This window comes from Labeo rohita, chromosome 19, assembly GCF_022985175.1.
Source record: "Labeo rohita strain BAU-BD-2019 chromosome 19, IGBB_LRoh.1.0, whole genome shotgun sequence".
NCBI lineage: Eukaryota > Metazoa > Chordata > Actinopteri > Cypriniformes > Cyprinidae > Labeo > Labeo rohita.
In genome coordinates, this window is record NC_066887.1 from 17416278 (window position 1) to 17443940 (window position 27663).

At 33.5% G+C, this 27663-nt stretch overlaps 1 protein-coding gene across 1 annotated transcript in view; it reads right to left on the minus strand.

The window, feature by feature from the left end:
* Positions 1-312: 312 nt before the first annotated feature.
* The window catches only part of calcr (calcitonin receptor), a 75617-nt gene continuing 48266 nt past the window's right edge, over positions 313-27663 (minus strand). Inside the window, exons 10-16 of the mRNA XM_051137552.1 lie at positions 22846-22972; positions 16849-17002; positions 12467-12527; positions 12301-12367; positions 11730-11948; positions 11603-11644; positions 313-5731 (exon numbers count right to left, since the gene is read on the minus strand). Of these exons, the coding sequence (XP_050993509.1) occupies positions 5510-5731; positions 11603-11644; positions 11730-11948; positions 12301-12367; positions 12467-12527; positions 16849-17002; positions 22846-22972 (892 nt within the window). The 3' untranslated portion in view covers positions 313-5509. The remainder of the gene's footprint in view (positions 5732-11602; positions 11645-11729; positions 11949-12300; positions 12368-12466; positions 12528-16848; positions 17003-22845; positions 22973-27663) is intronic.

Genomic DNA, 27663 nt, shown 5'->3' on the forward strand with positions numbered 1-27663 from the left:
TGCTTTCAAATCATCCAAAAATGGCCCCTATTTTTAATTCCATTGTGAATCGCTGTAATCTGGATTAGCTTTTTGTATTTTAAGAAAAAAGGCATGAGTTTAAATGATTTTTGCAGTAATAAACATTATGCTACAAATGCTGTCGATTGAACTTAAATGAACATCTGTTCATAATTTCTCACTTTTCAAAAACAATAATCCACATATTTGTTCACAGAAACCCTCCGGAAAGAAAGCAAAATATGGAAACACCAGCATCGTGAGCTTTTCATAAAATAAACCATAAGTCAAGTAAAGAGAGACCACAGCAAACATTTTCATAAATATATGTCTGATTGAAATTGCTGAACAAAACAACATCAGTAGACTGTCATTTCTGCATCAATAGCAAACAAAACTCTGAAATGATTACAAAGGAAAGTGATTACAGAATGAAATGTGAGATATATTCACAGTGCATGTTTATGGACAACATAATCGATCCAGTACAAACTCTTTATATCTAAAACAAATGAACTAATTTCATGTTTTCAAAAATGCTATTAGAATATCAAGTATTCATAGTTTCTTTGCACCTAATTATCATTCACATAATAAATAATGTATCAGATGAATTTTTGTTTAGGAGATTAATGTAACAATTTGAAACCCCCACAGATTAATATAATATTTTAAGACGTCTTGTATGGGTTAAATTCGAACATATACATCGAATTTCCCATAAATTATGCTGCTGACTACAGAAAGGCTGAATATTTGATATTTATGTCATATCTATGGCCAGTTCTGCATACAAAACCCACAAATATTTTATTTATTTATTTATTTATTTTTAAAGTGAATGGGTTAACATGACTTAAAGGGACAGTTCACTCAAAAATGAAATTTAAATTAAAAATTACCCCATGATTTACTCATCCTCAAACCATCCTAAGTGTATATGACTTTCTTCTTTCAGACAAATATAATCAGTGTTATATTAAAAAAAATGTCCTGGCTTATCCAAGATTTATAATGGCAGTGAATGGCTGCTGAGATTTTAAAGTCCAATAAAGTGCATCCGTCCATCATAAAAAGTACGCCATACGGCTCCGGGGGGTTAATAAAGGCCTTCTGAAGTGAACCGATGTGTTTGTGTAAGAAAAATATCCATATTTAAAACTTTATAAACTGTAATCTGTAGCTTCCGCTAACTGCTTTGTGCACATTTATGAGAGAGTGGTGTTCCTGCAGTGTTAGGCGTAGCATAAGCTCTGATGACAATATGTTAGTTGCGTGAGAACCAAGTTTTGTTTACATCAAAAGAAAACTCCTCTTGGCTTATCAAAATCCTCCAATATTTTTCTTCACAAATCCTTGTTTTGTACTTCTAATTCGTGACTGGTATTTTGTTTCGCTCTCTCCTCTATGCTTCCACATTCGCCCACATCCAACGTCATCCACTGGACGCAAATATTTGTTTCAGATGGCCTTTATTAACCCCCTCCAGAGTTGTGCAGAGCACTTTTTATGATGAACGTGTGCACTTTATTGGACTTCAAAATCTCAACAGCCATTCACTGCCATTATAAAGCTTGGAACATTTTTTATATAACTCCGGCTGTATTCATCTGAAAGAAGAAAATCATATACACCTATAGTAGGATGGCTTGAGGGTGAATAAATTATGGGGTAATTTTAATTTTTGGGTGAACTATCACTTTAAGAATCATATTAAGAATACATGCTGTATGTTTTGTTGAATGTCCTACTACTTGTCAGTTTACCTTATGTCCAGTTATTTTAACTCTCATTAGGAAGATTTCTGAGCGTCCTAAATATTTTAACGACGGGACATAAAAACCAAGTATGTTTATCCAAATCAGTTTAATGTTAGAGGTGTTTTGATGGCTGTATCTGAATGGACAGAGGGAGGAGAGCAAACAAAGGACATTTGTCAGTCCTGCACCTGTAGAGGCTGACGTTTAGTGGATGTGACACCGGCTATGCCAGAAATATCCTCAACTGCTGTCTGAGCTTCCACACCCTCAGGCCAGATCAAACCACATCTTAGTCACAAAAGTCAATTACACTGAATGTGATTAGCCATGAAGTTAAACCTTTAAACCTGAAATGCCAAATGAAGATGCCTGGGAATCAGAAAAATGCCTTTGATTCTGTGATATGAGTAAGAGTGGTATCATGAAAGTTATGCTTTAAATAGCAAAGAATATTTGGGATGTGTGCTTGAGATATATATTTGTATGTAAAAATATACGCAAACAGGGTCACATAAAAAACTATTATCTATAAGCCATCTTTTTTATGTACAGTGTAGAGGCATGTGGAGTTTTGTACATGGACACAATTACAAAGAGGTGAAAGACTGCCAAAATAAAAATATTCATATATATATATATATATATTTTTCTTTCTGAAAGCATGGTAGTTTTTCGGTGACAACAGGAGCAGGAAATGTAGCTTTTTGACTTGAAACTTATAACTGTAGCTCAAACAAGCTTAATGACTGGCTGTATTTACACCATGATAAATCAATTTCACGTTAGACTAAAACAGTTACATGGCAAATACCAAGTCCAAGTTACAGACACAACTCACAATGAATGACCCAACTGTCACAATTTCACCTCAAACCCGTTGAAACACAACACACTATGTACAGCTAAACATCTCTTTTAAATAAAAGTACAGTGTTGTAGTCCAAAGTAACAAAAAAAATACAGAAAAAAAGACAAGCTTGTGTCCAGAGTGTTGTTGCATTGTTTATATAAAATTCACATTGTTAGGAAATGTGAGCATACTGTAAATCCTTTAAGTGATTTTTGAATGTGATCTTTAAACAATAAGGTTTTTGATTCTCGTTTAGCAGAAACTGATGCATTTGTAAAGAACATGTTTATTTGTAGTTGCACGTGTGCGTTTGATATCTGTGTAAGTTGTCACTGCATTCTTGTGACAGGCAATCCAAACTCTGTGACAGCTGCCTGTCATCACATGCACCCCAGACGCGTCTGATATGAGCCAAGAGGGTCTTGTTATCCTCACAGTTGTCCAGTCTACACACTCTTAAAAATACTGTATGTGGGCGTGTTGTTCTACATTTAGTTTTAGAAAACACCAAAGTATTTTTGAAGACATTATTTCCTTAGGCGTAGCAAGATGGGTTGCGTTGATTTTAAACGTTTTCAGACCTACAGTGTATGTTTATGTTTGTTTGTATTTATGTATCACTTGCAGTTCAAACTATTGTAGCCAATAGTTTGAACTGTATAAACTTAATAGTTTTTTTTTTTTTATATATTTTTGAAAGAAGTCACTTAAGCTGACTAAGTCTGCATTTATTTGATCAAAAATACAGTACAGTTTTTAATATTGGTAAATCTTATTACAATTTGAAATAATTCTAATTAATTATATTTTAAAATGTAATTTTTGTCCTGTGATGGTGAAGCTGATCTTTTTGCAGGCATTACTCCAGTCTTCAGTTAGACGTTTCATATTCATGTTTCATATTTTTCTTGAATCTTTAAAAATAAGTAAGTTTAGAAAAGAACAGAATTTATTTGAAATAATTTTTTTGTAACAACGTCACCTTTCAATCTTCAAATGCATACTGTATATGTGGAATAAAAATGTATTTAAAAAAAATGTAAATCTTAAGATTTTTAATGTTTTAAAGAAGTCTTTTCTGCTCACCAAGTACAACAAAAACAATAATTTTTAACATTATATTTACTATTTGAAATAACTGTTTTCTATTTGAATATATTTTAAAAGAAAACTTATTCCTGTGATTTCAAAGCTGATTTTTTTCATTACTCCAGTCAAATGGTCCTTAAGAAATCATTCTAATATTCTGATTTGCTGCTCAAAAACATGTATTATTATTATTATTATTATTATGTTGAAAACAGCTGAGTAGATTTTTTTCAGGTTTATCTGATGAATAGAAAATTCAGAAGAACAGCATTTATCTGAAATAGAAAACTTTTGTAACATTATAAATGTTTATCATCACTTTTGATCAATTTAAAGCATCCATGCTATATACAAGTATGAATTTCTACTATTTCTTTTACAGAAAAATAAAAAAATATACTGACTCCAAGCTTTTGAATGGTATAGTATATAATGTTACAAAAGCTTTTTATTTTAGATAAATGGTGATGTTTGGATCTTTCTATTCATCAAAGAATCCTGATGATAATAATAAAAACTAATAGCAAATCAGCATATTAGAAAAAAAAATAGCAAATCAGCATATTAGAATGATTTCTGAAGAATCATGTGACACTGAAGACTGCAGTAATGATGCTGAAAATTTAAATTACCTTTTAAAATGTATTCAAATAGAAAGCAGTTATTTTAAATAGTAAAATATTTCACAATATTACTGCTTTTGCTGTATTTTGGATCAAATGGGAAATATATATATATAGCACAATTTATTTTGATCTAAAGTTCCAAAATCTAAAGTTCCTTAATTTGCCGTTTCTTATTTCCAGCCTAAGTCAGCCTGTCCCAGAAGTAATTTGTGGTTGGATAAAGGCAAGTGAAGAAAAGTGAATTATTGATCACCAGTTGAAAACGTGAAGTAAATTTGGTGCATTCATGAGTGGTGGATTTTGGTTGCCAAGAGGAAATGCACTTACTGGCAAAGTAGCGCTCCAGAACACTGAAAAGATGCTTCGAAATCAGACTTGATAAATACAATCTGCACTCTAAAACGCGGGAGCTTGTTAAATATATATTTCTGTTGTTTTGTTTTTGTTTACAGAATACATTTTTGTGCATATCTATGCACAGGTTTATGAATTAGCTTTTAAGCAGTCCTAAAATTGTCCATGTTGTTCATCTTTTTCCTCCACACCCCCTTTCGCAAAACGAAGACGAGGCAGAAAAGTACAGCTGCAAAAACAATAAAGCAGTCAGGAGTCTCGCAAGACAGATAAAAAGCTATTTTCAAATGCAAAATGACCGTCAGACAGATCTTTGTAACCTCCTTTGACATTTCACCACCACCATCAGGAACAAGATTCAGGCACAGAAAAACTTTCCATTGTTCAGAGACCGATGAGTGTAGCCTGTCCTCTGGAGAATCATTTCCCAGTGGCTTTAGAGAAACACTCAGCATCCCACAAATCAACACATCCTTTGGTTTTTTGCAAAGTAACTTTTTTTTTTACTTGTGGCCACGAGCCCGAAAAGGATGTGAGAGGAGCCTGACACGAGCAGCTTTAGTATGACATTTTAAAAAACGTATCCCATGTCTGAATTTTTTCGTTTCCTTTGCGTTTCAACTCGCAGAAGCAGAGCTGTAGAGAATATAAACAAAGCCTTGGGTAATATTTCAACAGAATCGGCTTTGCCAGCACGCAGGCTTTGAATGTTCTGGTGTCAACTCTTAAGTGCTGAGATGGGGGAGTTTGCGAACGCTCACTCAACGTTGCTCCAGTCTCCAGTTTGACTGAATCTCTTCTTTCCCAGTACTGTCTTTCTCTCCAAATGTTTATGCGTATGTCTCGCCCGTCTTGAGAGCCACTAGCTCAGAGTCTTCTGTTTGTTTGCCATTCAAGTGTTCGCTGTTGCAGTCATGATGGTACATGAAAGCAGGCACCTCAGTTATGGAGGTGGCGGTGTAGGAGGTGGATCTCATGGAGCAGTGCTCACGTCGTCGCTGACCCCATTGGGCTTTGTATTGCATCCACTGTCTCTTCAGAGCTCCCTGGACCTGCAGTCAAACATCAACAATCTGTTAAAATATAACTTTTACTCATAACCTTTTTTCAAAACTTTACTGCTCATAATAACATATGTCTATGCTATAATACGACATATAGAGATTGAGGTCAGTAAACAAAAAAAAAAAAAAATTTAAAACATTCTTATGCTCACCAAGGCAAGGTTGCATTTGCTTTCAGTAAAACAGGAATATTAAAGATTATTACTATTTAAAGTAACTATTTTCTATTATAATATATTGTAAAATGTAATGTTTTTTCCTGTGATGGCAAAGATGAATTTTCAGCAGTTATTACTTCAGTCTTCAGCTTCACATGAGCCTTCAGAAATCATTCTAATATGCTGAAATTTGCCTAAATTCAAGATTTCAGCAGTTATTACTTCAGTCTTCCGTTTTACCTTGAGAAATCATTACTCATTCTAATATGCTGAAATGTAAGATTTATGAATTTGAATTGCAAGTAAAATTTCCATCTATTTGGAGTACACAGTTTAAACATATTACCATAAATTAAACGTTATACATATATACATATTTATACATACACTGCCACTCAAAAGTTCAAGATCAGTGCGATTTTTAATCGTTTTTAAAGACGTTTCTTATGCTCATCAAGGCTGCATTTGTTTGATTAAAAATACAGAAAAAATCTATAATATTGTGAAATATTATTTCAATTTAAAATAACTGTTTTCTATGTGAATATATTTTTATAATGTAATTTATTCCTGTGATACAATGCTAAATTTTCAGCATACATTACAGTCTTCAGTGTCATATGATCCTTCAGAAATCATTCTAATATGCTGATTTATTATCAACGTTGAAAACAGTTGTACTGCTTAATTTTTTTATTTTATTTTTTATTTTTTGGAATATGTGATACTTTTTTTTTAGGATTCTTTGATCATTAAATGGTTAAAAAGACCAGAATTTATTTAAAATAGAAATGTTTTTTTAACAATATACACTACTGTTCAAAAGTTTGGGGTCAGTGCATTTTTATTCTTTCTTTTTTTTTTGAAAGAAATTAATACTTTTATTCACCAAGGATGTTAAATTAATAGAAAATGATAGCATAGATTTATATTGTTAGAAAAGATGTATATTTTGAATAAATGCTGTTCTTTTTAACTTGTTATTCATCAGAGAATCCTGAAAAAAAGAATCATAGATTCCAAAAGAAATAATTGGCAGCACAACTGTTTATAGCATTGATAATTCTAATTATAAATCAGCATATTAGAATGATTTCTGAAGGATCATGTGACACTTAAGACTAGAGTAACAGCTGATGAAAATTCAGCTTTGCATCACAGGAATAAATTATATTTTATAGTATATTAAAATAAAAAACATTATTTTATAGTCTAATCACATTTTGCAATATATGTTTTTTTCTGTATTTTTGATCAAATAAATGCAGCCTTGATTAGCATAAAAGACTTCTTTAAAAAAAATTACAAGTAACTTTTTAGCGGCAGTGTATATACATGTATACATTAAAACGCAAACTAAATAAATAATTCAATATAAAAATTCTGAAATGATCCAACATATAGTAAAACATGAATATTGTTAAAGATGATTATTTATTACTATTTAAAATAATTATTTTCTATTTTAATATGTTGTGAAATGTAATTTTTTCCCTGTGATGGCAAAACTGAATTTTCAGCAGCCATTACTCCAATCTTTAGTTTACATGATCTTTTAGAAATCTTTTAATATGCTGATTTGAATCTCAAGACCATTTATTATTATTATTATTATTATTATTATCAATGCAATACATGTATTTTTATTGGATTCTTTGATGAACAGAAAGTTCAAAAGAACATTATATATTTAAAATAGAAATCTGTTTTTTTGTACTGTCACTTTTAAAAGTATGCATAAAAAAAAAAAAAATGTAAAACTTACTGACCCCAATTTTTTAAACAGTAGTATGATTTTGGCTGTTCTTGTGAATCAGCCAGTGAAATGAGTATGTGAAATGTAATTGGACACAGCTATAGCTATTTTTCCTCGTGCTGAGACGTCTCATCAGTCACAGGATTCTTTAAGTCTTTGTAGTTTTATTATAACCATCCTCAAAGACGAACTTGATTTAAAAACAATCTGTGATCAATTGCTTCATTCACCATACAACTATATTATATTTTTAAATCATTAATAAATCATCTGCTATTGAATTTAACTTTTAACATTTAATTTAACGTTTCAGGTAGCAGGTTTTACTTTAACATCTGTTTTTATCTGCTAACATCTGGTGTCCTAGAACTTTACATTGTGAAAAATGTGATTTGACAAGCTGCGCTGCACTGTTTGTGCATCAGAGTTGCTTTAATGAAAGACGTTACTTACACTTAAAGGGTTAGTTCACCCAAAAATGAAAATTCTGTCATTAATTACTCACCCTCCTGTTGTTCCAAACCTGTAAGACCTTTGTTCATCGTTAGAACACAAATTAAGATATTTTTGATGAAAAACGCGAGCTTTCTGCCCCTGCATAGACAGCAATACAAATGACCCGTTCAAGGCCCAGAAAGGTAGTAAGGACATTGTTAAAACAGTCCATGTGACTTCAACCGTAATGTTATGAAGCTACGAGAATAGTAGCAATGGTGGCTGTGTGGCTGTCTATGTTGGATCAGAAAGCTCTCAGATTTCACCAAAAATATCTTAATTTGTGTTCTGAAGACGAACAAAGGTCTTTGTGGGTTTGGAACGACATGAGGGTGAGTAATTAATGACAGAATTTTCATTTTTGGGTGAACTATCCCTTTAATTGTTTTGACTTTTAATTAAGATTTAAGTATAAATTCTGTTTCTTGTTTCATCCTCTGTGGGCAGTATATTTAGTGGATTTGGAGAATGCGGGAATTATATTACTCTATTATTATCATAACCGATTTTGATGTGCCAATTACCGCTCTGTGTATTTTTAACACGCAACAAAGAGGGATATTGGATCAGGCACAAATCTAGAGGAGACGGGGGCACAGGGGAAGGACATTAGACTAGAGCGAATCATTACGCTGAGGTAAACAAACACCACCACAAAGAAAATATTATTCTGTGTCAGTGGCCCTTTTATTGTCCTGAAACAGGATCTGTGCTTAGGACACATCCAAATAGTTTGTAGACGCGCTGATGCTGATGCGAGCTGGCTGCTCATGCATAGGCTAATAATTGACCCATTTTCCAGGCCCAGAAATAATTCAGCATGTTTAAAACATGACTTACACATAGGCGGATGAAAGGCGCTAATTCATTCCATTCAAGTTCGTGCCAAGAACCTCATGCTGAGTATTCTAATGAAACTGTCTCTTCATTGTTTTGGTTTTGTCATGCATAAGTGCTCTAAGTCTGTTTTCCTCAAGTCTGGTAAATGTACTTTGACGTGCTTGTTGGTATTTACTGCCACTTAGTACTCTTTTCATGCACCCCCTTGCTTCGACTGAAACATTGAAAGCGTCTGGCTTTCAAGTAGATGTTTGGTGACTGTGAAAATACACAAAGTGAGACACATCTCCATCTTTTGCAACTACGACCAACCCTTGAGAAAAGTACATTGGCGTCAGTATAATGCCACAGACAAAAGCTTAATCAGGTCACTCAAAAACTGTTAGGCCTAAATTTTAGATTTATGAATTTGAATTGCAAATCTAATTTCCATTCATTAGGATTACACGTTTAACATACATTACCATATATACAGTTGAGGTCAAAAGTTTACACCCCCTTTCAGAACCATTAAAAATGTAAATTATTTTACCAATACAAGAGGGATCATACAAAATGTATGTTATTGTTTATTTAGTACTGACCTGAATAAGATATTTCACATAAGAGATGTTTACATATAGTCCACAAGAGAAAATAATAGAATTTATAAAACTAACCTCGTTCAGAAGTTTACATCCCCTTGATTCTTAATACTTTTTTTTTTTTTGTTTCCTTTAGTAATAGTTGTTCTTAAGTCCCTTGTTTGTCCTGAATAGTTGAACTGCCTGCTGTTCCTTATAAAAATCCTTCAGGTCCAACAAATTGTTTGGTTTTCCAGCATTTTTGTGTATTTGAACCCTTTCCATCAAAGGCTGTATGATTTTGAGATCCATCTTTTTACACTGAGGACAACTGAGGGACTCATATGCAACTATTACAGAAGGTTCAAATGCTCACTGATACTCCAGAAGGAAAAATGATGCATTGAAAGCCGGGGAGTGAAAACTTTTGAACAGAATTACATTTTTTCTTATTTTGCCTAAATATCATATTTTTTATTTAGTACTGCCCTTCAGAGGTTACAGAAGATAGTTACATGTTTCCCAGAAGACAAAATAAGGTAAATTTACCCTTACCATTTTTATAAATTTGACTCATTTTCTCCTGTGGACTATATGTAAACATCTTTTATGTGAAATATCTTATTCAGGTCAGTACTAAATAAACAATAGCATGCATTCTGTATGATCCCTTTTGTTTTGGTAAAATAATTAATATTTTAAATGATTCCAAAGGGGGGGGTGTAAACTTTTGACCTCAACTGTAACACATTTAATGTGTTTATAATATATAAACCGGGTGATTGGTAATTTAAAACATATTACGTTTATTAGTACTATTACCTGAATTTTAGTGTTTTATATTCAGCATATATGTTTTACGTTGAGATTGTTTGTTTAGACACATAGACTTTAACTCCCTACAGTTGTTATCAAACTGTTCTTAAAAGTCACCAGTCATATCATGTGTGCTTCCTGACAGATCATAGAGGAAAGTGACATCAACCATGTCTGAATCAATGTGTCAGTTGCACAACATGACCAGGTATTCAACCAGAAACTGGCTGAACGCCTCACTGGCTTCCCGAACACCAGCCACTAGCACTTTGGTGTTTTGACAAAACGTCAAACTATACCAAAGGTCACGTCCTTCACGCAGGGGGTGATTTTGCTTAAATTTAGCCCCGTTTATAAAGATGACAGCCATTATTTTGACATTCTTTAATGTGATGTGGCAAGTAATTGTGTCATTATATAGTCACCTTCATGTCACATCAAATCTGAATGCTGTATTCTAGGTCATCTAAAGGCATTTGGTAGTTTTTATCAGAAAAAAAGTTGAAAACTATAGTTTTTCACTGATAATCTGAGGTGAGTGATTAATAACAGAATTTTTATTTTGGGTGAACTATCCCTTTAAATGTTGCATCACACCTTTGACAAGACACATTTTGCCACAATATCTTTTAGCTTGAATGTAAATTATCTGTCACAAACAAGTCTTATACACTACTTTAAATGGGGTTTTATGATGTTGCATGGAAAATAGTACTAATATTCATCAAAAACTTAAAACTAAATGACATTAGGTTGAGTAAATTATGGAAGTTTGTTGTCACCACTGGATTAAAAAAAAGAGGAAATTGCGGCTTTTTATCTCACAATTCTGACTTTTTTTATCAGAAATGTGAGAAATAAAGTCTAAATTGTGAGATATAAACACAATTCTGAGATATAAAGTAAGAATTGTGAGAAAAAAGTCACAAATACCCTTTTTATCTTTTAATATATGGCTAAAAACAACAGAATTGCAAGATGTAAACTCAGAATTCTTAGGAAAAACTCGTAGGATATGAACTTTTTGTCTAAATTGCAAGATTATTTTTTGTAATTTTGAGGAAAAAAGTTATTTGCTCTTATCATGTGCAAGTTATTATTATTAGAATTGTGACATAAAGCTGCTGTTATGTTTTTTATTTATTATTCCATGGCAGAAACAAGCTTCCACAATTTGGGTGAAATATGCCTTTATGCATTACAAGGATAATAATCTGCTCAATCTGCTTACCTCTCCATTGAAAAAGCAGAATATGGTTGCCACCAGCAATCCCTTGTGAAACAAAAAATGTATAGAAGCATTAACAAACATTTTGAGATTCCACAAGTAGAAAGAGTTAACATTCAGTCTGAGTTACCTGGTAATGCATTAATATATGCATGATGTAATCGTATATCTCTCCTGCCAAGCGGTTCTCTGGTCTCCAAGGGATGATGACGAACTGAATGCCCAATAAGGGCACCAGAATGAGCGTGGCCCTCACCGCCTTCATATACATGTTAGACTCAGCTCGATGCGTATCTCTCAGTTTGGTCACCAAGACCCGTACTATGTTTAGCAGAAAGAATAAATTGACCTACAAAATAAAAAAAATAAAAATGAACTCTAAATAGTCCTTAACTAACATGCTCTGTTTAGATTTTAATTTCACACAGCGTTGCCACAATTAAGCTTGATTAACTGTGAATGAACAAAGCCATTGACTCGATAATCCAATTTGAACAGAAAAGCACTGTAATGAGATGTTAAACGCAATATTTGTCATTTAGGCACTAAGAACATGACATTGCTTTAGAAGTTTTCCTCAACATTAAGCATACTCCAGTTTCTTTCATGATTAAAATGGTTAAATACATTATGAACGCTGTGTGAATGTATGCGAAACTCATTATAATGGATAAATATATTAAATAAAGGTGATGACTCACTAATAAAGCTGCCATGATGGGGCCGTGAACCACATAGAGCAGATGCGTCTCCACACTCATCCAGCAGCTAGTGGAAAAATATAATAAATCCCATATCAGACCCACTGTCCACTAAACCTGGCCTGTCTTCTGTATTTACTGCTGAAAAGCAGTGAACATTACTCACTTGTCATCGAAGTATTTCTTCCTCGCCACAGCATGGATGGATGCAGGCACCAAGGGGAATCCTGTTGAAAGGAGAATTGAGACATTTGTCAAACACAAAATATTATAAGTCTAATGCAAAATGACTGATAATGTTGTAACTGTTATTAGACGGCGAGCCATGACCACACGAAATGGGTAACTTGATTTATTGAAGTATTTAAAATCATAGTGGTACAAGCTCTGCATCTATAGGCCAAATAAACAAAATTGTCTTTGATATATGAGGAATTGGGCACTGGAAGGGACGATTATCAGAGAATAATGACTTACATTTCGGCCTGTTTCTCACCAGAAGTTATTAAATAACTTCAGATGACTTGGACAACAGTGCATAGATCATATTAACTACTTTTATAATACATCTATGGTGTTTTCCCCTCACTTATGGAAGCCCGTTTCCACCAGAGAATAAAAAAATAAAAAAGGTTATTTTGACTTTTTATCTTACAGTTCTGACTTTTTTCTGATAATTGCATGATATAAAGGAGAAGTCCACTTCCAAAACGAAGATTCACATATAATGTACTCACCCCCTTGTCATCCAAGATGTTCCTATCTTTCTTTCTTCAGTCGTAAAGAAATTATCTGCATTTTTTCTCCATATAATGGACTGGTATGGTGCCCTGATTTTGAACTTCCAAAAGAGAGTTTAAATGTGGCTTCAAACGATCCCAAATGCGGTTGTAAATTTTCCCAGCCGAGGAAGAAGGGTCTTATCTAGCAAAACGATTGGTTATTTTCATTGAAATTTTTTTTAAACAATTTAATTTTTACAATTTAGATACTTTTTAATCTCAAACACTCATCTTGCCTTGCTCTCATTCAACTCTGTATTCTGGCTCAAGACAGATAGGATATGTTGAAAAACTCCAATTGTATTTTCTCCCTCAACTTCAAAAATCGTTTCAAAATCATCCTTCGTCGCTGCAGAACTTCTGACCCAGTCTATGCAATGTGAACATGCAAAGAAGATCAAACACCCTCAACAAAAAAGGTAAAACAGCGATATAGGACGATTTCGAAGTTGAGGGAGAACATGAGATGGGAGTTTTTCGACATACCTGTCAAGAACCGGAACAAAAACAGTTCAAACAGAGTAAGACAAGATGAGCGTTTGGCATTAAAAAGTATATAAATTGTATTTTTTAAAATGAAAATAACCGATCATTTCGCTAGATGAGACCCTTCTTCCTCGGCTGAGAATGTTTACAACCACATTTGGGACCGTTTGAAGCTGCATTTAAACTGCCTTTTGCAAGTTCAAAATCGGGGCACCATAGCACTCCATTATATGGAGAAAAATGCAGAAATGTTTTCCTCAAAAAACATAATTTCTTTACGACTGAAGAAAGACATGAACATCTTGGATGACAAGGGGGTGAGTAAATTATTTGTAAATTGTTGTTCTGGAAGTGGACTTCTCCTTTAAACTTGCAACTGCGAGTTTTTTCTCAGCATTGCATGATATAAACTCGCAATTCTGACTGTTTTTCTTGCAAATCCGAGTTTGTATCTCACAATTCTTTTTTTCTTAGAATTATGATATATAAATTTGCTGTTGCAAGTTACAAAATCCAATTTTGAGGGGGAAAAAAGACAGATATGTTCTCAGAATTGTGAGTTTGTATCTCATAATTCTGACTTAACTCGCAATTGCATGTTATAATTGTAATAAGTCATAATTACGAGAAATAGTCGCAATTCTGAGAAAAAAAGTCACAATTGCGAGATATAAACTCGTAATTCTGAGAAAAATTGCAATTCTGACTTTTTTCTCATAATTGCATGATATAAACTTGCAATTGCGAGTTACAAAGTCAGAATTGCAAGATATTAATTTACAATTCTGACTTTCTTTCTCAGAATTGTTTTATTAGCTCGAAGGTGAAAAAAAGCAATGTTCTCAGAATTGCGGGCTTATCTCATAATTCTAACTTAACTCGCAATTGCGTGTTATAAAGTCAGAATTGTGAGAAATAGTCACAATTCTGAGAAAAATTGCAATTGCAATTGCAGACTTGAAATTGCAAGTTACAAAGTCAGAATTGCAATATATAAATTCACAATTCTGACTTTTTTTCTCATAATTGCATAATATAAACTTTAGTTATAATGTCAGAATTGCATAACAATTTTACAGTTCTCACTTTTTCTCGCAAATGAGAGTATGTATCCCGCAATTCTTGCAGTTGCAAGTTATAAAGTCCAATTTTGAGGGGGAAAAAAGACTATGTTCTCAGAATTGTGAGCTTATATATCATAAATCTGACTTGACTCACAATTGCGAGTTACTGTCAGGACTGAAATATTGTGACTTTGTTTCTCAGAATTGTGTTTATGTAATTATGCAATTCTGACTTTATAACTTGCAACTGTGAGTTTATATCACGCAATTCTGAGAAAAAAGTCATAATTGCAAGTTTATATCACAAATCAATTCTGACTTGATTTCTCAGAATTGCGAGTTTATATCTCACAGTTCTAAGAAAAGTCAGAATTGCAAAAAAGTCAGAACTGTAAGATAAAAAGTTACAATTATTTTTTTTTTTTATTCAGTGGTGGAAATAGGCTTTCATACTCAACTTTCTCTCATATGGAAAAGAGTGGCTTGGACATTCTTCAAACATTTTGCTCTTATCATGTGCGAAAGTAAGTCATATGGGGTAAAACAACACGCAAATAAGTAAATAATAACAATTTAAATTTTTTAGGTGAAATATTGCTTGGGAATACTGGGAATTTTTAATAACGTCAGAACATTTTTTAGTAGACAGACAATTGATTCTCTCTCTTTGGGGACGGATGACAGATATCATACAATCTTTAATAATGCTCCACAATTCAGGTATTTTCTCGTCCATTTATCAGGCAAGTTCCTAACCCATGTCATTGCTAATTTACAGACCAGACGATACAAGTCAGTTAGGGCCTGTGCCCGGTTGCATAAAGCACCTTAAGTGTAATTTTCCCTTAAGATCGCCCTTATGTTTCCCTTACACTTAAGGGCGTTGCATAAAATATCCCTTAAATGTCACTTAAGGGTTTCTTTAGTTGAAACGTCATAGACCCTTAGAATTTCTATTAAGTATTCCTTAAACCCCTTTAAGTGTTGCATAAAGCCCCTTAGCTGTCATTTCCCTAAGTATAACATAAGGTATGGAAAATGTCACCTTAAGTGTTAAACAGCGCGCTGATTCAATCCACGATCGTACTCTTTATATGTTAAACAGATTAATTTAGGCATTTATTCACACATAACCATTGATTAAATTACATTCACACATAATACCTCAAACAAGAGTCCGTCACACACGAGAACAAATTTATATTCGATATTTTATTCCTGTATTTTCCTACGTATTACCTGGAGATAACTTAAAAAACACACATAAACCGTATATTGTCGCAATCGTGTGTTTATTGTGTTTACGTTTCAGTTTAGCTGCAGCGATTACTGCTGTATTCCATCATAACACTTCTATGAGTCCGGATTGGACTTTCAGCGCAAGAGCGCCCTCCGGCTTCGAGTATGAATGAAACATACGCTTCATAATGTTCACATCGCCTCGGAAACTCAATAAAATGATTTTTCAGAATTTTTCGTTTTGAGTCAATTATCAGTTTGAGTTTCCGTCTCGCTTGGTCCTTCTCGTTTATATTTGGTTTATATTTTGTTCACCTTATCCGTGTTATACTGTTTTCTGTGAAAACTTACACCACTATCTGCATTACAAAATAACGTGTCCATAGCAACAATAGATTTTTTTAACGGCAAACCTTGAATAGCTGTCGTAAAACACTTAACGGTTTCCCTTTTAGTAAGGGAAGTGTTTAAGGGATTATATGCAACACCCTTAAATCATCCCCTTAGGTAAGGGGAAATCATGCCTTAAGTTTCATACTTAAGGGAAAAACTTAAGGCTCTTTATGCAACCGGGCACTGATCTTCAATTAACCGTGATAATAAAAATGCCAGTGGGAACTGTAAAGTACACCAGAATGTGAAATAAAGCATGAATCGTAAACATCCACAAATGTTCAGCACAATGTGTTCTAACAGTGGATTAGCTTATTTGTCTGTCTTTAAACAAGTGTTTGTGTCGGCGACAGTGTTTTCTGTTTATGGAGCAGAAGGACATGAGCACAAGCAAATGTATCCAATAAATAATGGAGCAAAGACTGATGAAACAGCTGCCTATAAAAACAGGTCACGATACACTCCGTGCTGAGCAAATAGGGCGGGTGTTCATATTTACAATTTAGAGTTTGCTAACAGATGGGAAAGCTAAACGGGGAGCTGAGTTCAGATGGACAGTGGGAGCAGAGCTGGCGGAGACTCACCCCAGCCCAGAAGATAATACCAGTGCAGATGCTGCTCCTCGGCAAATACGGCCACCACAATCAGAGTGTGCAGGTAAATCCCCTCACAGAGCATCCAGAAATAGTTACAGCCCAGCATGTACATGTGGAAGAAATGAAGCACCTTGCAGCCAATCTGCAGAGGGGGAAAATGAAGTAGACAGGTGCTTTAAGTTTCACTGCAACAAGCAATTTAGCCAAAAATGAAATCTGACAGGGCAGCCCTGCTGAAAAGACCAGCTTGAACCAGCGTAAATTACTATGGTCCAAGATGCCGGTTTGGTTCTGCTCTAGCTGGCTAAGATAGTAATAAATGAATGCTTCGCAAATTATCTCCTGCAGTTGATAACATTTTGTTTTATTATTATAAATTTCAAATGTACATGCTGTAATGATGCATTATTAACATTGTAAATCTACAGTTGAGGTCAAAAGTTTACATCCCCCTTTCTGAATCTGCAAAATGTTATTTTACCAAAATAAGAGGGATCATACAAAATGCATGTTGTTTATTTAGATCTGACCTGAATAAGATATTTCACATAAAAGACGTTTACATATAGTTCACAAAAGAAAATAATAGTTGAATTTAAATAACCCCGTTCAAAAGTTTACATACGCTTGATTCTTAATACTGTGTTGTTACCTAAATGATCCACATCTGTTTTTTCTCTTTAATGATAGTTGTTCATGAGTCCCTTGTTTGTCCTGAACAGTTAAACTGCCTGCTGTTCTTCAGAAAAATCCTTCGGGTCCCACAAATTCTTTGGTTTTTCAGGATTTTTGTGTATTTGAACCCTTTCCAACAACGACTGTATGATTTTGAGATCCATCTTTTCACACTAAGGACAACTGAGGGACTCGTATGCAACTATTACAGAAGGTTCAAACGCTCACTGATGCTCCAGAAGGGAAAAACCATGCAAACGCTTTTGAACAATGAAAACTTTTGAACAATGAAGATACATATTTTTTTTTTCTTGTTTTGTCTAAATATGATATTTTTTCATTTCATTTCAGATAGTTACATGTTTCCCAGAAGACAAAATAAGTTAAATTTACCCTGTTCTTCAAATTCAAAACGTTTTTCACCCCCAGCTCATGGTTTTTCTTTCTGAAGCATCAGTGAGCGTTTGAACCTTCTGTAATAGTTGCATACGAGTCCCTCAGTGTGAAAAGATGGCTCTCAAAATCATACAGTCATTGTTGGAAAGGGTTCAAATACACAAAAAACCAAAAATAATTTGTAAAACCAAATAATCTGTGGGACCTGAAGAACAGCAGGCAGTTTAACTGTTCAGGATAAACAATGAACAACCATCTCTAAACAAAAAAAACACACAGTCAAGAATCAAGTGTATGTAAACTTTTGAATGGGGTCATTTTTATAAATTCAGGTCAGTCCTAAATAAAAAAATAATATGCATTATATATGATCCCTCTCATTTTGGTAAAATGATTAACATTTTGCAGATTCTGAAAGATGGATGTTAACTTTTGACCTCAACTGTAGAAACAAATCAAGTTTGTTTATTTTTAAATAATGGACATTTATAACACTGTAACATTGTGTTTTCTTACATTGGCATTACATTTGATAAAACTAGTTAATTCCACTTGGTTAGTGTTTCTAATATAAAGGTTGAGGGAGTGACAGCAAATTTTACATCTTTCTCTATTTTCACCAACATAATCAATCTCTCAATATTTTTCTACTCTTTTGGAAAGTCATAGAAGTGCTATTATGGATTTTTGCTGTTGGGGAAGCTGAGAACACAAAACTTTACCTAAATATGACATGCTTCCAAGAACCCTGGAAATGTGAAAATGGTCCATATGTGAAGTGATTAACATGGCATAGCTGTTTAAGGCAACTGACAATTTTATAAATGCATAAACAACAGCAGAAGTGTGATTTAACAGATTGAACAAACACTGATCCAAATATTGTTTTAATTTTAGCCAAATAACTAAGTGACAGATGGATTCACATCAAAATGCCATTAAGTTTGTTTGGATGGCACAGCTTTGAGATCAAGGAAAAAAATATGGGAAGCATTTTCTCCTTTGTTTTAAAAGTCCATTTATTTTGATATATATATATGTATATATATATTGCATTTGTATTTGGTAATGTTTTTTTGGTCCCATTTTATATTAGGTGGCCTTGTACTTGCATCAAAAAATAAGTATGATGTATTGGTATTGTGTTGGTGTTGTATTGCAAAACACTTGCTGCTATTGAGGCGGGATACGGGTAAGGTTAGGGACAGGTTTGGTGGTATGGGTTGGTTTAAGGGTGGGTCAACAGTGTAACTGTACATTAATTATAGATGATATATACAATGTAAAAACATGCATGTACACAATAAGTGCATTGTATTAAATGATTAATTTAAATAAGTACATAGTAGTTAAGGCCACCTAATATAAAGTGGGGGATATTTTTCAGTTGTCCACAAGAACAGTCTAGACTAAATATTTGCAATAAAATGCAAAAATTTAAATGAGCAAAACAGAGTTTTCAAACAGTTTCCAGAATCTTAAGCTCACATTATTAGTTGAGCCAATATTTCTGCGTTGGCTAGAGTGTTTACTGGGGAATTGCCATATGATAGGCCTTATTTTACCTTACAAATTAACCTGGGATTAGCTTACTTGAAATTCACAAATACCAACAGAGTATTCATTTTGTGTCCCATTTTTTTATCTCTTTAACATGTACATTACCTTGCTCTGAATGCTTGAGTTGCCTGGCTCGTTTTTAAGACATGTGTGTAGTTTTAATTAGAAAATGCTGGCAAAAGTGTTTATTCTCAATCCGCTGAGCTCTGGATCACACACCTCCCAACAACACATCAGTCATCCAGATTAACTTTTTACCATATGTCCATAGCTTTCATCTGTCTGCTGCACCCACGCAACTGGCAGCACATTCTCACACATGTTATTCTCCACACACAACTTTCTTTCAGAAGTTGAGGCTTTTTTACTTCAATTCAGATGTCCTTGATGTACAGTGGCATTCTTGTCAGACTAAGCACAGCTTATGTCAGAAAAAGAGGGTCTAAACTAAAGTGGGTAACCCTGTCTGTAGCCTCATCTTCTTGAGTCTGGGAATGCATTCTGTATTCAGTTGGAAGGAAAAACAGAAGGAGCTTGTTCTCCGGGCTGAACAAGGATACCATAAATTAAACACCGAGAATGCACCCACCTCTGAAAGAATGCACATTTTGAGACATCTGCATTACACCGGCCTCATAAAACAGACATCACTTTGAGAAGGCATACGTAAGGATGGTACTTTGACAGGCACAGCAGTGTTTGCTTTTTAAACGGAGTCTGGTGAATGTGATAATGCATCTCTCAGACACAACTCAATATTCTCATGCAAGCAAGAACGGTGATTATCATCTTTCTGCAACTCCAAAACTACACATTCGGTTCACTCTAGTTCTTTCACAACTTCTGAATCTACTCATGTACACATGATGACAGGCCATTTGAAACCCTGTGCAAAAACTCATTTTAGACCGTCTCACTTTTTAGCTGTTTTTATATCAGAAAAAAGGAATAGACAATTCTTCTCAATCACACTAGATACAGTAGCTAAAAGTTAATGTTTTTCTTGAAACACATCTCCTCACCACACCTCTTATATCATGCGGTGCATTCCAGTGTGGCAGATTTATGCATTCCTCCATAGAGAGCAAAACCTGAAAAGATCATATTCTAAGCAAAAATCTTATGCAATGAAAATACAATGAGAAACAGACTTATATGTGTCACATCTGAAGGGCAAAAATCATATCTTATGCATGGCAAATATAGAATATTTAACTGCTGAAAACAGTTGTGCTGCTTATATTTTTGCAGAAATTGTAATACAACTTTTGAGAATTCTTTGATGCAAAGAACTATGTAAGCCATTTGTGACAGAATTGCTGATATAAACTCCCATTTGTGACAGAATTGTGATATAAACTCCTATTTGTGACAGAATTGCTGATATAAACTCACAATTCTGACTTTTTTCTCAGAATTAAGTGAAACTCAAAATTGTGAAAAATAAAGTCAGAATTTCAAAATAAAAACTCACTTTCCTTGCAAATGCAAGTTTGTATTTTGCCATTCTGTTTTTTTTCCCCTCCAGAATTGTGAGATATAAACTCACAATTGCGAGTAATAAAGTCCAGTTTAGAGGGTGAAAAAAAAAAAAGACTGATATGTTTTCACAATTGCGAGTTTATATCTCACAAGTCTGACTTAACTCGCAGTTGCATGTTATTAAGTTTATACCACAATTCTGAGAAAAAAGTCACAATTGTGAGATATTAACTTGCAATTCTGAGAATAATTGTCACAACTGAGTTTATATCTTGCAATTCTGACTTTATAACTCACAATTGCGAGTTTATATCTCACATTTCTCAGAATTGTGACTTTATTTCCCAGAACTGCGAGTTTATATCATGCGGTTCTGAAGAGAAAATCAGATTTGTGAGTTCATATCACAAATCTGACTTCATATCTCAAAATTGTGAGTTTAAAAATGACTATTCTGACTTTATAACTTGCACTTGCGAGATTAGATCTCACAATTCTGAGAAAAAATGTCAAAATTGCAAGTTTTTATCTTCAATTCTGACTTTATATCTTAGAAAAAAGTCAGAATTGCAAGTTTATCTCGCAATTCTTACTTTATAACTCACAATTGTGAGTTTATACCACAAATATGACTTAATTTCTCAGAATTGCGAGTTTATATCTCACATTTCTGAGAAAAAAAAGTCAGAATTGCATGTTTTTTATCTTCAATTCTGACTATTTCTCGCAACTGAGTTTATATTACGCAATTCTGGGAAAAAAGGCAAAATTGCAAGTTTATATCTTGCAATTCTGACTTTATAACTTACAATTGCGAGTTTGTATTACAAATCTGACTTCATTTCTCAGAATTGCAGGTTTGTCTTACAATTCTGACTTTATAACTCAGTTGCGAGTTTAGATCTTACAATTCTGAGAAAAAAAAAGTCAGAACTGCAAATTTTCATCTTGCAGTTCTGACCTTTTCTCTCGCTATTGAGTTTATATCCCACAATTCTGACTTTATAACTCACAATTGCGAGTTTAGATCTCACAATTCTGAGGAAAAAGTCAGAATTGCGAAATATAAACTGATCATTGCGAAAAAAAAAAAAAAGTCGCAATTGAGTTTGTATTATGCAATTCTGAGAAAAATACGTCCAAATTGCAAGTTTATATCTCGCAATTCTGACTTTATAACTCGCAATTGTGAGTTTAGATCTCACAATTCTGAGAAAAAAAGTCAGAATTGCAAGTTTTTATCTCCAATTCTGACTATTTCTTGCAACTAGGTTTATATTACGCAATTCTAAGAAAAATAAGTCCGAATTGCGAGTTTATATCTCACAATTCTGACTTTATAACTTACAATTGCGAGTTTATATTAGAAATCTGACTTAATTTCTCAGAATTGCAGGTTTGTCTTACAATTCCGACTTTATAACTCACAGTTATGAGGACAAAAGTCAGAACTGCGAAATATAAACTCGTCATTGCGAGGAAAAAAAGTCGCAATTACCTCTTTAAAAAAATATATATATATTTAGTGGCTTTCATAAAGAACAGCATCTATTTCAAAAAGTGATCTTTTGTAATATAAATGTTTAACTGTCACTTTTGATCAAGTTAATGCATCCTTGCTAAATATAAGAAAGAAAAATCTTACTAACATGAACTTTTAAAGTCTTTAAATGGTGAAATATGTGCTTTAGACTTTGATGGTCTACATGAATTTGTAATAAGAAAAACAAATTTGATTTGATGCATTACATTTACTCAGAATGTTTACACTGTTGCTCTAATAGTTGGATCAGCCTCTTTTTCCTGACTTCAAAAACAGAAAGCAGTACCAGCAGTAACAATGATTATGTTTGTAGAGATGAGGGCACGCACCGGATTCCTCTGCACCACTTTGGGGTTGTTGACCACAGTTATGAGGTTGACGATGGTGAAGGCTGAGTTGAGCACATACGAGCAGAATAGGTTCTTGTGTAGAGTGATTCTCTGACAGCTCAGACTCCTGGATGATACATAAAGAAAGATTAATCACTGATCATTCATGACACAAGCGGTTTTTGAAGAATAATTCAGTTTGGCAGGTCATTTCAGGATGGAAACAGACCTTTTTTTTGGGGGGTAGTTTAGCTACATAATCAATCATAAATCAAACCGCTTCTGTTGGATTACATTTTTCACAAGTCTCAAGCACTGAACTTTTCAAGATTTGCCAGATTTAATATAGATTAGTTTGTTCCTTTCTTAAATGCCTCTGCAAAGCCTGTGTTAGATTACGACTGATTCATAAAACTAGGCAAACATGCAGCACAAACTGTTGAAATTAGTCTGACATGGAAGATCAATGAAATAAACTTCAGCTGTTTGTTTTTAACACAGCGATCATTCAGTCAGATATGCAGAGTGGCAGATGCTACACGCAGCCAGAAATGTCCATTTATTTTGATATATATATATGTATATATATATTGCATTTGTATTTGGTAATGTTTTTTTGGTCCCATTTTATATTAGGTGGCCTTGTACTTGCATCAAAAAATAAGTATGATGTATTGGTATTGTGTTGGTGTTGTATTGCAAAACACTTGCTGCTATTGAGGCGGGATACGGGTAAGGTTAGGGACAGGTTTGGTGGTATGGGTTGGTTTAAGGGTGGGTCAACAGTGTAACTGTACATTAATTATAGATGATATATACAATGTAAAAACATGCATGTACACAATAAGTGCATTGTATTAAATGATTAATTTAAATAAGTACATAGTAGTTAAGGCCACCTAATATAAAGTGGGGGATATTTTTCAGTTGTCCACAAGAACAGTCTAGACTAAATATTTGCAATAAAATGCAAAAATTTAAATGAGCAAAACAGAGTTTTCAAACAGTTTCCAGAATCTTAAGCTCACATTATTAGGCAAACATGCAGCACAAACTGTTGAAATTAGTCTGACATGGAAGATCAATGAAATAAACTTCAGCTGTTTGTTTTTAACACAGCGATCATTCAGTCAGATATGCAGAGTGGCAGATGCTACACGCAGCCAGAAATGGCACAAGGTTTGCCTTGACTTTCTACACTTTTTATTTCTGGTGTTAAGGAATAATCTATCCAATTTCCTCCATATGACCTCATCAGGAATTGGCAGGCATCACTGATGTGCAAATGTGGGTGGTCGTACGTTAATATCAGAAATCCAAGGATTTCCAAGACTTCAAATTGTAGCCCAGTTTCAATAAATGGATCTTTTTTTGATTTTGAGATCTAAATGGTACAGAATGTTTTCAAAGTACAATGAACTCTTTTATGTTGAAAGATCAAAGGAAATTTGATTCATCATGATATGACCCATTTAATGTCGTAAACAGAAGAAAAATTAAGCGTCACCTGAGGCCTGAGTATCCTGGCCTCATTTCAAATAATGTGATTGTCAGATGCTTGCCTGTTTTTACTATGTATTGCTCAGTGGTTGAAAATAAAAACTCAGTGTGTTTGCAAGGGGTTACATTTAAGCAGAATTTATGAAGCTGTATAAGAACAAGGAATAGTGATCAAATTGGACTTAGAACATAAATTCTATACATCAGCTGTCAAAAGTTTTTGAACAGTAAGATTTTTAATGTTTTTTTTTTTTTTTTATAGAAGTCTCTTTTGCTCACCAAGTCTGCATTTATTTGATCCAAAGTACAGCAAAAACTGTAAAATTGTGAAATATTTTTACTATTTAAAATAACTATTTTCTATCTCAATATATTTTAAGACGTAATTTATTCCTGTGATCAAAGCTAAATTTTCAGCATCATTACTCCAGTCTTCAGTGTCACCTGATCCTTCAGAAATCATTCTAATATGCTGATTTGCTTGTTTAAAAAAAAAATTATTATTATTATTATCAATATTTAAAAAGGATTTTTTGATGAATAGAAAGATCCAAAGATCAGCATAATTCAGTAGTCAGTATAATTTTAGAGGGGAAAGAAATTTTAGAAATTAATACTTTTATTTAGCAAGGATGCTTTAAATTGATCAAAAGTGATGATAAAGATTTATAATGTTACAAAAGATTTCTATTTCAAATAAATGCTGTTCTTCTGAACTTTCTATTCATCAAATAAACCTGTAAAAATTCTACTCAGCTGTTTTCAACATAATAATAATAATAATAATAATAATAATAATAATAATAATAAATGTTTTTTGAGAAGCAAATCAGAATATTAGAATGATTTCTGAAGGATCATGTGACTGGAGTAATGATGCTAAAAATTCAGCTTTGAAATCACAGAAACAAATTACATTTTAAAATATATTCAAATAGAAAAGTTATTTTAAATAGTAAAAAATATTTTGAAATTTAATCTGTTTTTGCTGTACTTTGGATCAAATAAATGAAGGCTTGGTGAGCAGACGATACTTCTTTAAAAAAGCATTAAAAATCTTACTGTTCAGAAACTTTTGACTGGTAGTGTATATAAAGAGAGTAGGAGAGCAAACATAAACTATACAACAGCAACCAAAATATAAAACAATGTAAAATCAAAATTATGTAAAAAGGGATCTTGAAAATAGCCAATGCTATTTTGTTGTTGGTCAGCACCTGCCCCTACTATCTCTTTCAACAAACAGCGTCTGTTAAGCAAGTTTATCTATATTTTGCTGTCAAAAGATAATGATAAAATATTCTTGAAAAAATAGCTTCACCATCACCCAATTAAGAAAGTCATGCTACTCACATGATTTCACTCAATTTAACTTTAATTTGAGTGCAGAGCTGCTTCTGGAGCACTAGAGGGATGGGAGTGAAAGCTGAGCTCATTTTCCAAAGCTATTTCCCATATTCCCAACCAAAAATTTCTGGCATTATTCGGGGGGCATAAATTAAAGCTTAGTGCAGCTGTATGCTGACACGTACCTCTTCTAGCACCACATCTGGACCCAATAAGACAACATTAAGACTTTGACATCTGAAAAGATCGGACTGTAAATATCACCATCGCACGTAAAAACAAGCGTTGCTATGTTACACTTCCAGATATTGTACCACAGCAGCTAAACGCAATTTGCATAAGAAATGCAACTGCGAATGGATTTCCCATTAGTATTTAAAACTGATCAGACCTTTTTAGGAGGAAAAAACAGCATTCATCCAAAATTATGTTTAAATAGTACTTGAAATCTTTGATTTACATGTTCAGACACATGAAACATTGTATGCCATAATCAACATTGCAGAGCAAATTAATTTAATTTAATATTACATTTTAAATTACAAATTAAATTAAATTAAATTAATTTATGCTATGTGGTTGTTTTTTGTTGTTGTTGTTTTTTTAAACAAAAAAACAAAAAACAACACAATATTTACTGAGCACTAATGTTGAAATAAGATCTTAATCTAGATTTGCTTTTAACACTCTAAATAATAATCTCTTGACCTTTCAATGATTGCTTATTGCTTGAGATTGTATGTTTACTCGCTGGATACAACTGTCATACTTTGTGACATATAACTCAAAGTTTATGTGCCATCTAATGTATTTAAGACACTTTGGCTCCTATATTTAATTACCCATGAAATTAAGTTTACTCTAGGGGATACAGACATACGGAAACCAAGTCAGCATGAAATGACACACAAAACCTGACAAATAATACTCGTCATTTGGCTCAGGGCTTAGTGCAACTCTGCCAGACAAATGGACACCAAGGATTTACACTCAATAAAACACAATGATGAGAAACTATCAGGTTTTTTTTTTGCCATGCCAGAGCCAAAGGACCTTTCTCTTACGGCCTGTACGTAGTTCAAACAGTTGGGTCCTTTTAAAAGTTCATTTGTTAACGTAAATGAAAGAAGTATCTCTAAATAATTTAAATGTCCATAAAAACATGCACGCTATTTGAAGTGGATTACAATTCCTACAGTGAAATGCAATGTTCTGTGATGCTTTTATTTCAAGCACCAAATCAAAAATCTTAAAGGGGAAGTAAAAATTTCCTGATAATTTACTCACCCCCATGTCATCCAAAATGTTCATGTCTCCTTTTTTTCAGTCGAAAAGAAATTAAGATTTTTGAGGAAAAATATATTTCAGGATTTTTCTCCATATAGTGGATTTCAATGGAGATCAGCAGGTTGAAGGTCCAAATTGCAGTTTCAAAGAGCTCTACACAATCCCAGCCAAGGAATAAGGGTCTTATCTAGCGAAACAATTTGTCAGTTTCTAAAAAAAAATTAAAACTTTTTAACCACAAACACGTGGTTAGTTCTTCGTCTGTGTACTCTGGTTCAAAAAGGTAGGGTAGGGCGAAAAACTCAATCTCATTTTCTCCTCCAACTTCAAAATCGTCCAATACCGTTTAACTCTTTTTTTTGGTAAAGAGCATTTGACTTTCTTTGCACGTTTGCTTTGTAAACACTAGGTCGGTACTTCCACCTAGAGTTGTCAAAAGGTACCGGGTTCGGTACTTTCAGTACTGAAATTTTGAAAGCGTCCATTTCCCGCTCACATTTGAGCACTGTTGAGCCAACTTTTAAACATCACTGATTGGCTATGGTGTTCACGCGCTCAACAGATATGACTGTGAATGGCTGCAATGAAAAGTGTGTGAACACTATGGCCAATCAGCGATGTTTAAAAATCGGCTCAACAGCGCTCAAATGTGAGCAGGAAATGGACATTTTTTAAATTTCAGTA